The sequence below is a fragment of the Aptenodytes patagonicus genome, chromosome 7 (genome assembly GCF_965638725.1).
Source record: "Aptenodytes patagonicus chromosome 7, bAptPat1.pri.cur, whole genome shotgun sequence".
In the NCBI taxonomy this organism is placed as follows: domain Eukaryota; kingdom Metazoa; phylum Chordata; class Aves; order Sphenisciformes; family Spheniscidae; genus Aptenodytes; species Aptenodytes patagonicus.
In genome coordinates, this window is record NC_134955.1 from 56,758,399 (window position 1) to 56,777,056 (window position 18,658).

General features: G+C 41.3%; 1 protein-coding gene across 3 annotated transcripts in view; it reads right to left on the reverse strand.

Moving 5' to 3' along the window:
- Positions 1-992: 992 nt before the first annotated feature.
- Positions 993-18,658, reverse strand: part of SYNE3 (spectrin repeat containing nuclear envelope family member 3) — a 72,320-nt gene continuing 54,654 nt past the window's right edge. Inside the window, exons 18-19 of one of the 3 annotated variants that reach the window (XM_076345380.1) lie at positions 11,777-11,993; positions 993-3,689 (exon numbers count right to left, since the gene is read on the reverse strand). In XM_076345380.1, the coding sequence (XP_076201495.1) occupies positions 11,796-11,993 (198 nt within the window). In that variant the 3' untranslated portion in view covers positions 993-3,689; positions 11,777-11,795. Of the gene's footprint in view, positions 3,953-10,551; positions 11,994-18,658 lie in introns of those variants that run through there. The other 2 variants (XM_076345379.1, XM_076345378.1) reach the window with 2 other exon arrangements.

Here is an 18,658-nt window from a genome sequence, read left to right on the forward strand (position 1 = left end):
AAATGCATTGCAAAGGAAAAAAAAATAGTAAGAACAGATATTTCTTTTGTGCACTGATTGTAGCCCTTATGGGAATGCAACTGTCCCACCACCATAATCTGCTCTTCCTACAGCCCTGGACTTGTTTTACCCCGTTTTCTTCTGGGAGAGTTTCGAGCTGCTGCTCTGATCTTGACACAGCTATTACCAGCCAAAGTGTTTCCATTTGTACTTTTGGGGGCTTAGCAGGAGACAGCTTATAGGAAGGCACAGGACCACATGGTCCAAATACCTGAGAAAAGTCAAAGACCTGGATAAAGCTCAGTGTGTTCATAAAAACAACAGGGAACCTAGCCCACAGGTTCACCAAAAAATCGTAGTGGTTTTCCACTCCTCCAGAAGTAACTGCCTGTGGAGCCCTTTGATGTCAGAGATCCTGGCAGACTCTATCTCATAAAGATTCAGGAAAGAAACCAGCAATTACTTGGATGCTCATGAGAGTTATGCATGCGCACATACACACTGCAGTGATTACTCTTCAGAGAAATCAGCGGTGGTTAAACTAATACACTGCTCGCTCACTACATGTGATTGGCGTTAACTTCAAATCTGAGGTTCTCAAAAAATTCCCCTTTGTCTTAGCAGGTTTGGCATTGAGGGGAACTCCACAGAGGCTGTCAGAGGCCAACACCATAAGAAATCATACTGAATCGTAATATGATTTAGCATTCACATTTTCTGTGGGTCCGGTAAAATTCTATTCAAACAACTGCACAGTCTTACAGAAAAGTTGACATTTTCTATTAAATTTTACAGGGCTAGAGTGAAGTAGGTACATTCAGCACAACCTTCTTCCAGTGGTACATGAGCAGAGAGGCAGGCAGCAGCAAATTTTATCCTTGCTTCACTTGTTCTGGGTGTTTCTAGGTCAGCCCAAATACTCTGACGGCAAGAAATAAGCACAGCAAAAATGTGAAACCACCCCCCAGAACAATTTAAAAGTCCTTAAAAAGAAATACATATGTGTTTATTTACTGCATTATAACTGCAACATCAAATAAAACTATGTTTTAATTACAAAAAAGAACACATGCAATAAAATACTCTGATTTTATAATCCGATTCAACACAGTTCATTGGCAACAGTGGAGCATCACAGAACAGTCACAAAGCTAGGGCTTAGGGTAACGAATTTCCAGCCTCTTTATCCTACTTGCAAACAGCAAAGCCACATCATATTTTATTTGTCATCGAGGGATAAACTTTTGGAATAATGTGGCCTGATTGCAGAAGGTCCCAGCTGCCCTTAAGTCCCCGGTGAGTCTTGCAGAATCAGATTTTTTTTTACTTGAGAAAATACTATGCTTCTGACAAGGTTGAGGAATAGACAGTATTTTCCAAGCAGAAGCAGAAATCCTTCCGTGTTACACCACAGCCAAGGTACAAAGCAAGGGCCTCTGCTTCACAGGTGCACAGAAGCCAAGGCCGTGAGTTACTTTAACTATTGTTCTGAAATCAGGCCATTTTCTGCAATATTTCACTGCAGCTTTCTATTATGTTCATCTGTGCACGGGGCTTCTATCGATTTAATCTGGCATTTCAGCTATGGAATAAATCCAGAATACACAGGAGGAGTCCACAGCGCAGAGAAGAACGCAGAAAGTTGTCCTGAAATACTCAAAATATAGCCTCTTAACTAGTTAAAAGGCCCCGTTCTTCATTAGAAAAGGGCCTTATTCTATCACGGCTATTCACACATCATAGGCTCTTATTTTTAATATTTCCCATGAAATTTCATGGGAGTACTTGTGAAATAAGGTCCTAAACAGTGTGAATAAACTATAGAATCAGGCCCCGAAATGGCACCATTTCTAGGGTAAATTCTCCTGACTTTCAGTCGAGACTTTTTAGGAAGTGTCACGTAACGCTGTCCAGCCTTTTGAAACAATGACCTGATTTCTTTCCGTACATCTTGCGTGGCATAACACTAAGGATGACTTAGCTCTAACAATTTAAATAAAAAATAAAGTCAGTCTTTTTATGCAGCTGCATTTTTATACAATTTCATAGAGTCAGTACACAGAAGCTTCCAGCTTTTTGAGATAATTCTAGCAAAGAGGAGGACATATATGAAAACAAAGAGTTTCAAAACCACATGGAAATCTGTAGAATAAAATATATATCTATATATCATTTCCCAACACAAGCAATTGCCAGTTTAGAAAAATATGATTGTTACAGTCTTTCTGAATCAATAATTGTAAAAAGAAAGGTTTTAAAAAATAAGTTCAGCTTTTCAAAAAGACATATTTTTAATAAGAAAATAGACTGGTCCGCATTTCCCTGAATAAGCCAGAAAGGTTAAGGAAAGGTCCAAGCAAGACAAGGAGTCTGACTCGGACTTGATATCAGCTGTGATAACATGCACATGTACAGAGACAGCTGCTTGGCTCCAGTATTGTTTACCTTAGAAACGAGCCTAATTTATCACAAATGTATTTAAAAATCATAAATAACATGACAAAAGTGGAACTGGTCCCTGCAAGGCAAATAATTATATTCATACAAGCAAAAAGTGACATCAATCCAGTTATTTTCTTGTGACAGTTAAAAGGTATTTTGTACCCAACTGTTACATTGAACAGCAGATGTATAAACACAGATTATTATTACAGACTCTGCTATCAGCTACTATACATAAACAAGAAGAGATGTTCATGCTGTAATTGCCTCTAACTTTTTTGTTCTACTTGAATATTAACATTTACAAGAAGCTGAGGTGGAGACCTGAATTCAAGCCAGGATTTCAACATGCAAAATCCACAGGGTTCACGGGAAGGTTTCTGATCCTCCCCATTACCAACATTTGGAAGTGGATGGGAGCTCTGAAGAATTTTAAAACCATTCACAATATGAGTTTCTCTTGTGAACAGCCTTAGGTTTCCTCTCTGCCCAGAGGCGGGTGATCTAACAAGGGGCATACTGGTGAAATTTAGATCCGCATCAATAAACCTCCCATTTGGGAGGATTCACATTTTAGCTCCAGGTCACTTCTAAAAGAAGGTGGCAAAACGCACCTCAATATTTGCTGATTTTTAAATTAAAAGCAGAGAACGGTTTGATTGCAGAAACTTCATTCCAGGCTGTTCTTTATAACTTTTATGCATCAATTAGAACTTCTTATTAATCTATTCAATGTGAGAGTAAATCCCTTCGTTTTGTTGTAATTTTTGTGAAATATATGGGATATTTACTCACCCTATACGGGAGTCTTAGCACATTTCTTTAAACTTTCTTCTAGCTTGAAACTAAACAAAAGCACAAAAACTGATGGAAACAAGATTGATGGAGTGTTGTTGAAGGGATCCAAGATTGTTTATAATCCAGCCTTGTGAATTAAATTGGGCCCGAGACAGCCAGCTGCTTTAAGAAGTGAGGACAGGTCCCCTGTAGAAGCACTGTACATTGGTTATATTGCTAGTAAACAACAGTGCAGCTTCTGGGTCTCCTACCACTTTTCAATGTCAATGGAGTGTTACATCTTACAAAAGGCAATGACAGAAAAATGCAACACCTGCATTATTGCTTGTGTAATTGCTTCACAGTGGTCCAGTACACCCGAGTAAACAAATGAGAAGAAGGTACGTTGCTGGAAGGGAAGCTCTGAGGCTGGGCAGGTGGAGTATGCCCTCCGGGAATCACCTGATAAACTGAATAAGTACAAATTAAAAGGAAAAAAAATTTGAAAGAGTGGCACTGATCAAAAGGAATACATCCGCTGAGACAAAAATGACAGTCAGGGTCTCGGAGCAAGCCAAAGGTGTGTCTTTTGCCTTCCAGTCAAGCACATGTACGAAATGGAGGCTGGCATTCGAGAACAGACAGACATGTAGTACATGCAGCATCCAAATACCTTCAGGAATAGCCTGTGATCAAGCAGTGACTCCCAGGTTAAACTCTTACAGGATCTGATCTGGGAACGTGATGGGAAAATCATCTTGGGTGCTTTTTGCCTTAGAGACTGAAGCCCTAACTCAAAGCTTATTAAAGCTCATTAAAGCTCGTTAAAACACATACCTCTAAACTCTTCCAGCTTCCCTTTAAGACACGGTTTCTCTTAAAAGCTGCACTTGAAAGTTACATTGAAGTGGAATGTCACCTTTCTTTAAGTAGAACAATAATTACACTCCCCATTACAAATATATACATATATATATATATTTCATGGCAATGGAAAGTACCGTACAGAGGCATTCATTCATATCTGTAGTGAAACCAAGCCTGTGGTGTTCAATGCTTATTGGACTTGACAAAAGAAATAATTTGATTTTGACGGCGGGAGTCACTTCAGGAAAAATAACAGCTCCTACCCCTGAATTCTAGCTGGAGGCCTCCCGGCAAAGCGCTGGTGAGGGCGGGTGGCACTGCAGCCTGCCTTCAGTTCCCAGCCTCTCAAAATTCACCTCTCCCTTTTAACATACAGCTTTTGATGGAGCAAAAAGGAGCTAAAATAAATGGTTTGCTAGAGGGCTTGATAAATGAGTTGTGAAACCAGTTTGTTAGAAGTGACCAGTTTCCTTTTCTTTCTTTCTTTTTCCAGCTCAAAAAAAAGGATCCTGGCTTATTAGTGTGTGTAACAGCAACATTCAAACACTCCCGGCAGCTCAAGGGTACACACCCTGAAGCGCCCAGCCCCGGGCCCAGCAGCACACGGGAGCGCTTGCACAGGCAGTGACAACGTGAGGGTAATAGAGCTGAAACTGAAACACCGGCCCTCCGCGCTGATTAAAGGGCAATTTTCTGCATGCAGTAATTGGATTACCCACCAAAACCTGCTTAGAGAGAAGAAAAGGGTCTGGGCAGGCTATGAACAATGCTAATGGCAAGGCTTTCATTACTAGTAATTGTTTGTTAAGTGACACCCTCGCACTCCCATCTACAGATGAGAATATTAAGGGCAGTCCCTGAGCCAACACAAGGCAGATGAGAGTAGGACATGGCCAGGAGACTTGGAAGAGACAGCTGGCAAGGACCAGAGTCCCCTCAGGAAGTGATGAAGGCCGTTTTGACACAGGGGGCAGCAGAAACAGGCAGAGCATCTGCAGGAGGAACTGCAACGGGGGAAAAATTTATTGAATTTCAATTTATTGAAACAGGACCAGATTTCTTGCTCTACGTATGGAGGAAGAACTGGCACTGGAAACAGTTAAGAGAAAGGTGACAGGAATGACCAAGAGCGTGGAAGAACTGTAACATGAAAAGAAGCAGAAAAGACTGGGATAATTTACTTTATGAAGGAGACAAAGCCAAATCTCCTCTGCTCTGATAAGAGAAGGAAAGTCAAAGCATGGTCTGGAGAGGGTAGTGCTGGTCTTTCTGCTTCCTTGGATTCAACACACAGGGGCCAAAGAAGGAAAATCAAACAACCCCCACCCCCAAACAAAAGGTTTCTGATTCAAAACCAATTCCGGGGAATACCTTTTTCAGACAACTTGTAGGAAGGATGTGGAACTCGCTGCCGTGAACGGCTCTGAAGCCAGAAAGCCACTAGCATTCAGTAAGGCACTGAACAGGCTCACCCCCAAAATCCCGAAGACTAAAAGCAACAGCTGGCATTTACTTGCAAAGGAACAGAAAGCCTCCTACTTCAGTTCTACAAGGAATCTCTAATTCCTAAGGACTGAACAGAGACCTTCATGACTATCTTTCTGTCTACAATAGCATTTCCTGCACTTTCTCCTGGAGCACCAGTGCCTACCACCTACCATTCATCTGTCACTGAGGGGTTTGATTTAGCAGTTTCTTCTGTATTTAATGAAAAGAAAAAAGCACTCCCAAGACTCAAATTTTAGCTAGAGTGAATTACCCTGAGGGGAGCCTCCTTCCAGAGTCAGGGATGTGAAACTGGACAGTGCTGACAGCCACTGTCAAAATTTTGTCTGGCAGAGCAGAACGGCAAACCCTTGTTCCTGTGTTGGTAGTCCTGGGTTGCTCTCATGATGCCAAACCTACATGTGCATCTCTTGCATCGAGATATCAGGCTGCCTTTTGAAGACCTAATGCCTCCTGCTGCTTCCACTGAGATGTTATACCTTCACCTGTGCAGTTTCATCTCACCCATGGTTTACTAGGAGGATGGTGGTTAGCTCACAGGTACAATGAGCTAAATCTGGCAATTGCTGAAGTAGGTTTGGTAACAAAGGTGCCATTTAGGCTACTGCTTGAATTGGTATATTCCTGATAGATATTCCTTTTCTTTCCAGATCTACTGATACGTCTCTGGTAGACACATATCCGTATTTTAAATTGGATAGACAAGAGATAATTAAAAAATCAACTGTATGACAGATTATTCCATCCTGCTTTATATTTTTTTTCGGAAAATGCTACCTTCAAGAATCTTTGTTTTGTTTTACCATTGAGCAAGAGCAAAACAAACCCACAATTCTTAAACATACATATGCAAGTCAAAAAGCCTTGTGCCTAAAACATTCCGCAGTTACCCAACAGCTACGACTAATCTGTTTATAACCCAGTATAACCAATAGATAATTACATTTAAATATGGCAAAAATAATAAGATTGGTTTCTGAATGATTGCGATGTCTGTACTAACAATGTTATATCTTTAGTATTTTAATAAACTGGTTTCTGAGAGTTGCCAGCCGCTGACAGATAGATTAATGCAATAAACTTGTGATGGCTCAGAGCAGGTAAATGATCTGAGAACTACTAAGAATATCCTTGACAACCCCCAGTGACTCTGGAAGAAGCTGATATAATTCATTGGGCAAATGTGTTTTCAGCTGCAGTCTAGCAACTGATACTGTCCAACGGATAGTAAAGTCTCCAAAAGCAGTTCTTGCAGCCAGCTGGATACATAACCTGACCTGAAAGACACCCATGATGCCTGGCAAAGATATCTTTATTGGGGTATTTATACCAGCATTTCTTGAAAGGCAAAACTATTTCTCCAGTTTAATTTCAGTCTGTAACCTTCAGTTATTCCAAAAGGTTTTGTTTGCTCTGGGAATCTCTGCTATACAGTGGTTTTATTTTTTCTTGAGAAAAGAAGACAAAGTACTCTCTTGTCAACACAATTTAAAAGAATTCCTGTATGTGAACTCACTCTTCAAATCTCATGCTAATGAGATGTGTATGCACACACACCAAAATAAAACATTTCCTATTTAATACTGAAGAAGAGATCAGATGGAGGAAACTCCTGAGGTCCTAGAGCAACTAAAGAGAACATACTATTTCTTCTAACGTGCAGCAATTACCATCTGCTTATCTAGTGATGACCATTTTTTGGAGACATTTCTTCTCTGTGGGGTCTTCGACTACCCCAACGAAAAGGATTAAGGAGAAGCAGAAAGCCATTCTAAAAGCTCTCCAAATTGCTCAGTGATCATCAGGTGTTTTCATTAGTTAGGCTAGTAGCTTTCTTTTCAGTCCCAAATGTTTGAATTTAGTAAGTATCTCAGTCAGGGCAAATAAGCTAGTACTTGGTAGAAATTATGATTGCTCTGGGGATTCTGTGCTAACAGGGGAATACGTTTTTAATGTGTGTGCATAGAACTGAACATGTTTTTCATACAGAGATTTCTGGAGAGGGCATATATAAACAAAATTTAACACAATCTAAATTGCTAGCTGGAATCAGAGAAAGGGCTATTAATAGACATGTGGCACAATAGCAGTTTTCTACCTCGCTGTATTGCAGTCATGGAAAATTCTGTTGAAAGCATCCGGCTACAAAATCAATTACAATTTAAAAATTAGGCTTGCTTTCACTCCAAAGCTGGGTTTGAAGCGTGCCTTTGGGGCTGTGCAGAATTCTTACTTTAATGCATGGGTACTGGAGTGCAGGATTTTGCCTTCAACGCTGAAGGGTCATTAATGTGGTCAATCAAACACTGGGTCCAACAGTGCAGGCAAAAGAGCTTGGAGAGATGCACTAGAGCTCTGCTCTGTGAACTGGCTGAGTATCTGCATGCAGTATAGGCTATGTGGCCTGAGCCAGATGCACAAACAACTTACAAGCTCAAACATATTCAATCTATTTTAGAGGGTTTTAGCACACTCTGACAGTGGTTGGATCTGGGTTGAAGTAGTTCAAGCCCTCAGTCATGGATGCTTACCTGTTTTGTGCATCCTAGGTTTTTGGCAAGGGATGTCTTAAGGCAGCAGCCCCAATCCAAAGCTGAGCTGTAACACATCTGGGTTACGTATGGATGTCAGAGATATGTAAGCTGGAGATTTTATAGGCGCAAAAGTGAGGGTGTAACCCCTAACTCATGTGTGAGCAAAGATTCAGGCATGAAGAACAGTGCTCAAATTTTAAGGACTGATTTGGAACCAGTATGATTTAGTCTGTGTTTTGAGGAATCTGAGCTTTGTACAGTTTCCTGGAAGTTGAACTGGGCAGTTTGTTTTCATTATTCCAATTACTGACTTGATTAATATTTACACACACTTCCAGGAATCAGTATCACAAACTTTTCAGAAGAAAAACAAGATAATAAAAAAGAAAGTAAATTTTGGATTTACATTTCAAGCTTACTTCTGTGATTTTTTAAAAATTCTTTCTTTCTTAGAAAAATCTCACACCTGCGTTGGACAGGTGAGGTCAATGACATTATGGAAGAGTAAAATTGTTCTGAGTGAAATGAACATCAAAGTCCTGTGCTTTGGATAGTTTCTGTTGAGAAGAAGTAGAAAGATTCATCACTTATGTGAGATATTTAGATACCAAAATTAATGAGAATGGATTTGCTGAGATTTAAAGCAAAAAATGCCAAGACTACAGACAGGGGACTTATAGAATAAATTGAATGCAAACCCAGCAGCAAAAGTGTGTTTCTAATTTAGTGGTTTTTTTAAACCTGCCACAACACTGTAAAATCAAGGTGACGATGCAGTTGTTCTGTTATGGTCCTCTGTGTAGAAATTTTTTCCCCCAGTTGCATACTCCTGTGGTGTCAAATGCATTTGTGAACCCATAAAAATCATCCAGATCAGAAAGGCTGGGCAGAAAGAAATCTGATGTGAGATTTTGTGCTTTCATAGAAAAAACTTGTCTATCTCCCTACTGATTTTCTCTTGTGGCTATATTTTTCCTCGTTATTTTTACTTTCTCACTGGCATTTTACTTTCATCACCTGGAATGGCTCAGCAAAACTCAGAGAAGTGCAATGTAGCTACGCCACAGAAAAGTGCATGCACAAGTACACATATACACAGCCACACACAGCAGGTTTTGTTACTGCCCCTCTTCCCCCACTCTTCTTTTCTGCTGGAGCATTTAATTTGAAATGGAGATGTGTGTGATGATTAGCTCCTTGCTGCACAGCCACGAGGGTTTCTTCCCTCAGGGCTGGCAGCAATTTTTAGAGGAGCACTGCAGGAACGTGCATGGCTTTTGCACAGCTAATCAAAGGAGAAAAGGAGGTACGTCCTTCACCACCAGAAAGAACCGTTGCAAACAAGGAATTAATTTGCCCCATTCTCTGATGAATTATAGCTCCTCTCCATCTGGCTCCTTCATGAAAGAAATCACAGGCCTTACCTTCCTTCGCTTCCCATTTAGATGTGAATGTCTTATCGCTCAGCATACATCCTCTCTCCTCACCTTTCTGCTTTCAGCCCCCCTCTGCCTGCTCTCTAGAGCTCTTCTGCTACCTCCTGACAGTCAGGTTTTAATCCACATCAGTTCAGATCCTCCGCACACTCCCCTTGCGCTCTACCTGAGTACCTTCACCATCCCTGCTCTCTTTCCTCTAATTTCCTCTCTCCTTTCCACTTTTAGTAGAATTTTGGCATTTTTATCCAACTCTAGCAAACCCAGTGTAGTCGGAAGCATTATTAGGAACACAGTGACAGAGTCCTGGCAGTGGAAGAGTCTCCTCAGAACACTGGTAGAGTCCTTGTTACTTGCCCCATTTTAAACCTTACTGGAGAAAAGCTGTTTAATATGCAATAGTACCAATACTGTAGCAGGGAGAAGGAACCAAAAAGATTCAGAGATTTTTCCTCCATAGAGCCTGTATTCTTGTCCTCTGCATTCATCGTGACTACTTTTCTTGGGCTTTATAAATTGTTCGACACCTCTCTTCTCTATCTTTAGCTAGTCCTCTTTCACATCTGCCTGTTCTCCCTCATTCTGTGCCTATAATGAGCTCCTTGCTGCTACGCCTCCCTATTCTACCCAAGTTTGCTTCTTTAGCAAAACTTTCATGGTTCTGTTGAAGAAGTATGAGTTCCTCCTTCAGTCCCTCAGCTACTAAATAACTTACCTGCACAACAGATTTAATATTATTTTGGAACTTATTTGGAAAACAACACTGAATACACCATACTGGTACCCAGAAGACAAGTTCCTCCCACAAAATAGCCAGGATGGGAAAAGTAGCTATTTCTTCAGTTAAATTTTTTTTGCATGATTACTACTGTGGCTAAAAAGATAAGACAATAAAATATAGCTCTCAGCAATGGTACAGAATTTTAGAAATTACCTTTTCTCTCAGGAGTCAATTAGGTAAAACACCACTAAGAATGGTTTCATCACAGTAAAGTGAGAATTGTTTTTACATTAAAAGGCAATGTTAAAATGTACATTCAAAAATTTGATAAATCAGGCATAATGTTAGGTAAATAAATGACAAGTTGTCATCGTCTTAGAGTTTAGACTATATAGAAATCTAGGCTTGACTGTCTTTGATACAATCAGTTTACATCAGTTTAACAAACCATTAATATAAAAACATCCTAGGAAGGAATCTTGTTTCCAGGGTGGTATTATTAAAGTACTTCCGACTTTTGCTTTGCTGACACTAAGCCAGGCTGCATCCCACTGTTCAGGCTTTATGATGCATTACCAAATGCCTCTTTATAAAGTAAAAAAAAAAAAACCACAAAAAACCACAAACAAAAAAACCCCACTGCTTTTTAAAGACAAGACCACTGATACAAGGTTTTGTTCAGTGCTCACAAATTTGTTCAGAAAACTATGACCTAATTTTAAAAGTTCTCCTGCTATAGAGATGTTAAAAAAAATATATTCTCTTTTCCAGTTTTCTTCCTACTGTATTCTACCTCTCCTGATTCAGGTAGGCTGGAGAACACAGTAATTGGAAGAGAAATCTGGTAAAAAATGAGAACAAGATGAGGCCCACCCCCACTCCTACTGAAGTCAGTGGAAACATTTCCATTACCTTCTGCAATCCCTGCATCCAGATACTGAAAAAAACAGCTCAAGATTTCAAATAGAATAGTCCCAATTTTCCTTGGGCTGAATGCCAACCATTGTATTCAAACATGATTCTGCTCTACCTGCTCTCCAGTTTGCACTCTGCTGCGTGCCCACATCTTCTCATACTTGCTCTGACTTCGTTTGTAAACAAGAATCTGATTTTAAAAATCACCCCAAAACCCCACAACCGAACCATCATTCAGTATTCCTTGCTGAAAGATGGTAGAAACAGAAACATTGTAGGATTATCTCCAAACAGTGGATGAGTGGATGGTGGATGTTAGTTTGACCACAGATATGCATTTTTTTATATATATATATGTACATACATACACATACACAATCTCTATGTACACATTATAAATATTATAATAAAATATTGTAAAAATATTAAATTTGCTCAAATACCTGATTAAAGTGGATTAATCTTATGTCGCATTTATGTCACCTATCCAGTTGATATGATGGCCTTGTTAGAAGCCCTAAAATCTACAATACTTGCAACTGTTAAAAAAAAAAAGAGTCTATATTTCTGAGAGTCACCTCGTGCCACGCCAAGAAGTTAAGTTGGAGGTGGGCCCTCGTATCTCAGCATCAGGTTGAAGGACCGAGCAAAGTTGTTGGCCAGCGTGCAGCTGTGGGTCTCCTCTGCCAGGGGCAGGAGGAAGGCCAGGAGCAGGAGGAGCAAGAGGAGCAGCTGCAACGGTAGTGCTGCCCAGCACACTCGATGCAGGAATGAGCAAATGCCTCCAGAGCGCTTCTGAAAGACACAAACCGAAGAGCAACTCAGAAAAATAAAGACCTGGGGAGGTGCATTTCAACATCAAACTGCCAGGTTTGGGCAGAACAACCCAACGTGCCCTGGGATCCAGCCTGGGTGCTTGGTATGCTGCAGCTGACTGAAGCTGGGGCTTAAACCATTTCTATTTCACTCTCTTAAAGAATTCCCTGCTGCAAACTGTTGTCTTCTAGCAGGAAAACGCTGCTGACTTTCTAGCAGAACAATTGCTTCCAAGTCCATTTTCCAATTACAAAGTGGTGGTTACAAATGCTCATGCCAAAGCTGCCGACTGGTCTCCTCACAGTCAGCATATGGCACAGAAGGTCTGCGTTAGTACCACTCCTGTCAGTAAAATGAGAGTGCTGATGCCTGGCAGAGAGGAGCCAGCCTTCTGCTCTCCATCAGCAGAAAGGAGCTTCGTTTGCAGCTCATCCGGCTCACAGTCATCTCCCCAGCTGCAACACGCTCTTTGGATCCTGACTTTGGGGTCCATGAGGCTGGAGGTCAGAAAAAAGGCCCTGCAGTGCAGCCTGCCTCAATACCTTTTGTACCTTACCAGGCCCGTCTTAAACTTTTATGTGATGCAAGAGAATGACAGAAAACACAACACTGACAGTGAAGAAGACATTAAAGTCACATTAATTGCTGAGCAGCCACGGGAGGGACATACAAAGAAGTCCCATTACACTTTTCTTTATGCTGGTGCAAATCTAGAGTAGCTTCTGTGTTTATAGTCAATGCTAAAACCGTTATGCATAAGGGCAGCAGCCACAACTCTTGGTCAGAGCCTTCTGGGCTTGTCTCTGCAATGCCATGAAACAGCCACTCCTTGGTGTAATCAGTATAAACCAATGGACTGTCACTGACAGCTTCTTTTTCATTGAGCATTTCTCATTCTTAATTCTCCATTGCATCCATAATATGTAGCAATATGAAAAATATATTTATTATAGTGTCCCATCTATAAGGAAAAAGGCCCTCTCCAGGTTCCAGAAGCCACGGACAAGTTTGTTTGTATGTATTAACAGGTGTAGTTCTGTTGGTGGAAGATCAGATTAGAGTTACCTCTGCCTTGGAACAATTCAAACCATGCTCTTTCTTCTACCACTAAGATGTAGTAAGACTTAATGCTGATGTTGTTAAAGGGTAGGATCCTGTGATTGACTGTTCAATAGTTCATTATGGCTGGAAGTCTCAAAAATGTTCTCACAAACTCAAACTGTGAATTAGAAGTCCACCTCTCACTGACACAGTTGTGAGAAGGACTGCCAGTCTTCCTAGCAGCACCTAAAACTTTTGCTTTACAGCTGTCAATCCTTTAGCATTGGTTTTGAAAGCTACTTCAATCTGAAACTATTCTTTCATTGCCAGACCAGCTGCAACACCTGTCTTCCCAGTTATCTCCTTCTGCCTATGAACTGGTGGGAAATAGTGGGCTTTTCCAGTTGTGCCTCACCTCTGTTCCCACCACAGCCCAGGGAGCAGGTGTCTTATGGCTGCTTACGTTTGTCATTGGCTTCCTACGATGACCATACTGCCAATTAGCCACTCATGTTGTTCCTACCCCAATTCTTTTACCAATCCAGCATTTGATTCAGAGCAGGTCACTGACTCTGCCATGATCTCTAAAGCAAAGACTATTAATGCAACTCTAAGAAATGGGATGAGATTGCAATGTTATTTATTAAGTGCCTTGTTTTCAGATCTGCTGGAAGGAGCTGTAAAATAGTATTGCTTTTCAAAGCTCATCCTCCAGAAAGAATTATGTGAAATGGCTTTATTAACAAGCTATCGTTTGCTCTCCTTGGAGCTTTCTGCAGGGTAAGATACTCAGGCTAACCCTAGCAGATCCTAATATTAGAAAAGGAGGGACATTTGCCTGGGGGCAGAACTTCAGAGGAGAAATATTTTGTCTTTATTTGCTGCTTCTCTCCCACCTGCTTGATGGGTTTATAGGCATTTGTGTTTGATGAACTTTTGTCTTTGCTGCCCAGCTTCTCTGTTTTGTTTGATCACACAGCAAGGTCAGAATCTTGTATTTCTGACTCCATTTGTTGCCATGGGAATGACTCTGCTATCACAAACATGGTATTATGATGTCTCTGCAGGACTGAAGATGAGGCACACAGGAGCTGTGAGGGTTTGGTGCTTTCAGCAAATTTGCAATGATAAGCCCTTAATATATGAGGGCCCCAACCTGCACACACTGAAATCCATGGGAGGTTTACCATTAACTTCAGTGTCTGCAGCAGAATTATGCACAGAGACAACTAAATAAAGTCAATTCATGGAGTTCAGCAGATACCCTTACAAATGGATTCATTACTTATATGCCCAGGTTCTTGTGCACATGAAACCTACGTTAGTTCCGCTGCTTTGTGCTTGCTGGAACAATTGGTGATTATGATTTTTTTTTTTTTTTGGTGGTAGTACTACTAGAGGTGTTATAGTTAAAGGATAGAAAATTTTGAAGGACACACAGTAACTTTTAATAGGAGAGATGATACAGTTGGAAAAAGCAGGGAAAGTTTTGGGCACTGACTCCCTCTCCGAGTGTGAAAAAAGCAGCACTTCAATTTTACTAAGTAAGTCAAGGTATTTGTTTAGGTCTATCCTGTGAGAGTGAGATGCTTTCAGGCTGTGGTGACCTGAGACTATGGCAACAACAGGGAATTCAGGAGGCCAAGGTTCAAACCTCTGCTCTGCTGTGCTCAGAGTGATCAGGGCTGTACGAGTCTACTTGGAGTAGACCAAGTAGACCACACTCCCAACCCTTTAGCACATCATTCTGGGTTAGAAAAGGACAGTCTGACACAGTTCCACCTTTGCAAAAGACAGTCTGAACATTTCATTTCCATATGAGATCAAAGGTGGGAACCACAACCCTTGCTACGCAGTGGAATTCCCCTTCCCTAATCACTCCAGCTACTGGCATCAGTACAGCTACTACCCAGCACCCACAGTGCCTGCAGTGCATGTGTCAGATCTAGGTTCCACAAAACATTCTGAAACCAAATCTTCCTCTGAGGAAAACTGGCAAAGCTCCAGTGAAGTCAACAGAACTTTAATTTCCACCATCTTAGAATAACAGCTGGAATACCTGGGTATCGAGCCAAAGTGTCAGAGACATTTTTGAAACACACATGGAGAAGGAATAGGTTGACATTTAAAAAGAAAATATACTTTTAAAGTTCACCATCAAGGATAAACGTCCTCCCCCTTCTCCCTCAAAATACCAGGACAAGCAAGGACTGTCAAGGGGTAGACGGCTGTGTTTTGTGTAATGCTAAATGCATGCTTGTTACCAAATGAACTGCACTGGCTGTGAACATTCACATTTGTACTTGATTCATGTTGGGGCATCTGAATGACAAGCATCGGTTTAGATCTAGGGAGTCCTCAGCACTTAAATCTGTTTGCAGTTAATAACTCCTTACCAAATACACCGTGAAAAATCACTTGGATGGGAAAGAGCAGAAAAGCACTTTAGAACTTGCTACATAATATTCCTGTGTAAGTTGCTGAAGTGTTTTGCTAAAAATCAGTGCACTCCCTGGTTTGCTATTGACCACATTCCAGGATATATGAAAACACACAGTTAATCTAGCTATTTGAGGGAGCAGAGGAATACAGCATCTTATACCATGCTCATTAGTGGGTTTTTGCTGCTGCTTGTATGTCACCAGCATGCCTGACAAAAATCATACTTGCACCACTGAATCAGTGATCCAGCAGAGAAAAACGATTTAGTCTGAATTCATTCCTCTTACCTTAGAGCATTTCACTGAGACACTATCCTGGGAAACACACTGCTGTCTGAAAACTCCTGCTCTCCCCATGGATAAAGGGACCAATGCCCTAGTGTCCTACAGACACTATACAAAAACACTAACAGCCATGCTGCTTCATGCCAGTGCTGTACCCAGCTCAAGTATCCTATATTCTACAGCAATCGGTGCAGATGCAGAGGTACTAAGGCAAGCATAAATAATTCCTCCTTAATATTCTCAGCCTCCAACTGCTTTCAGCTCAGGCAGTTTCCTGAGCCTGATGTAGCTTGTCCAGCAAGTTAACACTCAGTGAATCTTTCTTCCAGATACTTCTAGTTTCCCCTTGAACCTATACAAACTTTAAAAGTCTTCACTATCCTTTGGCAAGGAGTTCCACAGGTCAACCAACTGGCATGAAGAACAAATCCCTTGTATTAGCTTTGAACCTGGCTCCTAGTTCTTTCTTGTGGAAGAGATGGAGAGTCAACCCCCACTTACACTCTCTGCACCATGCATAATTTTGTAAACCCATGAGTTAAATGCTTAGACAGGATGAATCCAGGCCTACCTCCACAGTGGGCAGATCACAATGCAATGGGCTTAAACTATAGCAATAGGTACAGAGGAAGTACATCTTAACAGGAAGAATAGATAGGCCTCGGAAAGGATCACCTACATAGGTATGAATTCTATGAATAAGTTCATTATTCCTCTGAGAATAAGCAGAGCTGCCAGGAAGGCTGTAACAGCAGCTTACCATACTTCCCTTTTGTTCTGAATAGAAGCATGCCATTATCAAGCACCAGCACTTTTTTTGGTAAAGCAGTTAACTTATCAGTGGTATTTTGCCCCCGAGAGGCCCTGGTTTTCTGCCACTTGAGATCCCACTGGGTACTAATTCAGTTACCACTCACAGAAGCAGGTTATTGCCAAGAAGAAGAGATCAGTTCCAGGGGGAGCACAGGCTGCTCTCTGAAACCGAAGCAAATTGGTTTTTTACCTTAATGCGAGATAGTTTGGAGCTGGGCTCCTCATCAGTTCTCAACTCAGAGCCATGAGCATCCCTCTCTAAGATAAGCAACATATTGCAAATCACAGCTGGTCTTTTCAAGAGGGAAATAATTTTGGGAAGTTGGATACTACTGTTGCCATAGAACTGAGCATCCAGCATGCAAAGCTGTGGCTCATTCCCGTACACCACAGCAGGAACTAAGAGTGGGATACTGTTGATCAGAAGTTATACGGCCTCTGCAAAAGGACCGTGAGCCACTGGGTTCAGAACTGTACTTTCCTAAATGCAAACACTGCCCAGGTTAGGCAACCAGCAGTGAGGAATGAGTAAGCATGGCTGGGACCCCTTTGAGTCCTGTGCTTATCATTCTCCATCTCGTAAAGAGCTACCAGAATGAATGTGCTGAAGGGAGGTTAACCGAGGTCACACAAGCAATTTTAGCTCTGACATTTTCTATCTTCAGATTGCTTGACTTTGCAACCTTAACGCTCTTTTCAATTCTGAAGAGCATAAGTGTATGTACGTAAATAAGTAAGTATACAGGCAAATTACAAATTGTTTTCTCCCTTAGGGTAGATTCTGGAGTACCTCAGCATGGCTGGATGATATGCTAGAATCTTCGACGAAGGCTTCATTTAAAAGAAACAGAAAACAAGGAAAAGCCAGCAGTTTGTGTCTGAGGTTTTAGCAGTCACATATGGCAGGTATTTCAGAATTTCTGCTGCAAAGTCGCTTATAACTAAGTACTGTGCCATATGCTACTGTGACACAAATGGATTTATAAAGGTTAGCTTCTGTGTGCATATACAACATGACATGCTTTTAGGAGAAGCATGACACAGGACAAGGGCTACAGCCTGATCTGTTAAAGGAGCACTGATTTCTGCAATTATCCAGGCCTAAGCAAGCAGAAGTCGTCCCTGGCTTGATCCCATCTTCAGCACACAAGCAGTGGAAACTACTTTCTTTTTATCTGGAAAGTGTTTGACGTGATGAAAGTTAGGAAGCACTGTGGAGGATTAGTAAAGTGGTAGGTAGGATGGGTTGCTAAAAATATTAGTTCCATGTTATAAGAATATGGAAGGTCAAACTTTCAGTGAGGTAATTTTGAAGCACATTTTCATATTCAACAGTAGGCAATGAGTACACTTAGTTTCTTAAGTATCACAAATGAAGTATTTGCAAAAGGTTCAGAACAGGGTAAGAGGTTTTTAAGCCAGTTGTACTAGTTTCAGCTGGGATAGAGTTAGCTTTCTTCAGAGTAGCTTGTATGGGGCTATGTTTTGGATTTGTGATGAAAACAGGGTTGATAACACACCCATATTTTAGTTCTTGCTGAGCAGTGCTTACACAGTGTCAAGGCCTTTTCTGCTTCTCACACAGCTCTGCTAGCGAGTAGGCTGGGGGGGCACAAGAAGTTGTGAGGGGACACAGCCGGGACAGCTGACCCCAACTGACCAAAGGGATTTTCCATACCATATGACATTGTGCTCAGCCATAAAAATTGGGGAGGGAGTTTTGCCAGGGCTGCCATTGCTCAGGGACTGGCTGGGCATCAGTCGTCTGGTGGTGAGCCCTTGAGCTTTTTTGCATAGCTTGTTTTTCTTGGTTTTGTTTTTCTTTGTTTCCTTCTTTAACCTATTAAACTGACTTTATCTCAACCCACAAGTTTTCTCACTTTTACCCTTCTGATTCTCTCCCCCATCCCACTGCGGGGGGAGTGAGTGACACAACAGCCCTTTTTGGCACCCAACGTGGGGCTCAAAGGGTTCGAGATAACGACAGATTTGACCATAGCGTGTTAAAGGGAACTTAGAATTATTACATCTGTTTAACAGTCACTGGTCGTGATGTTGCTTTAC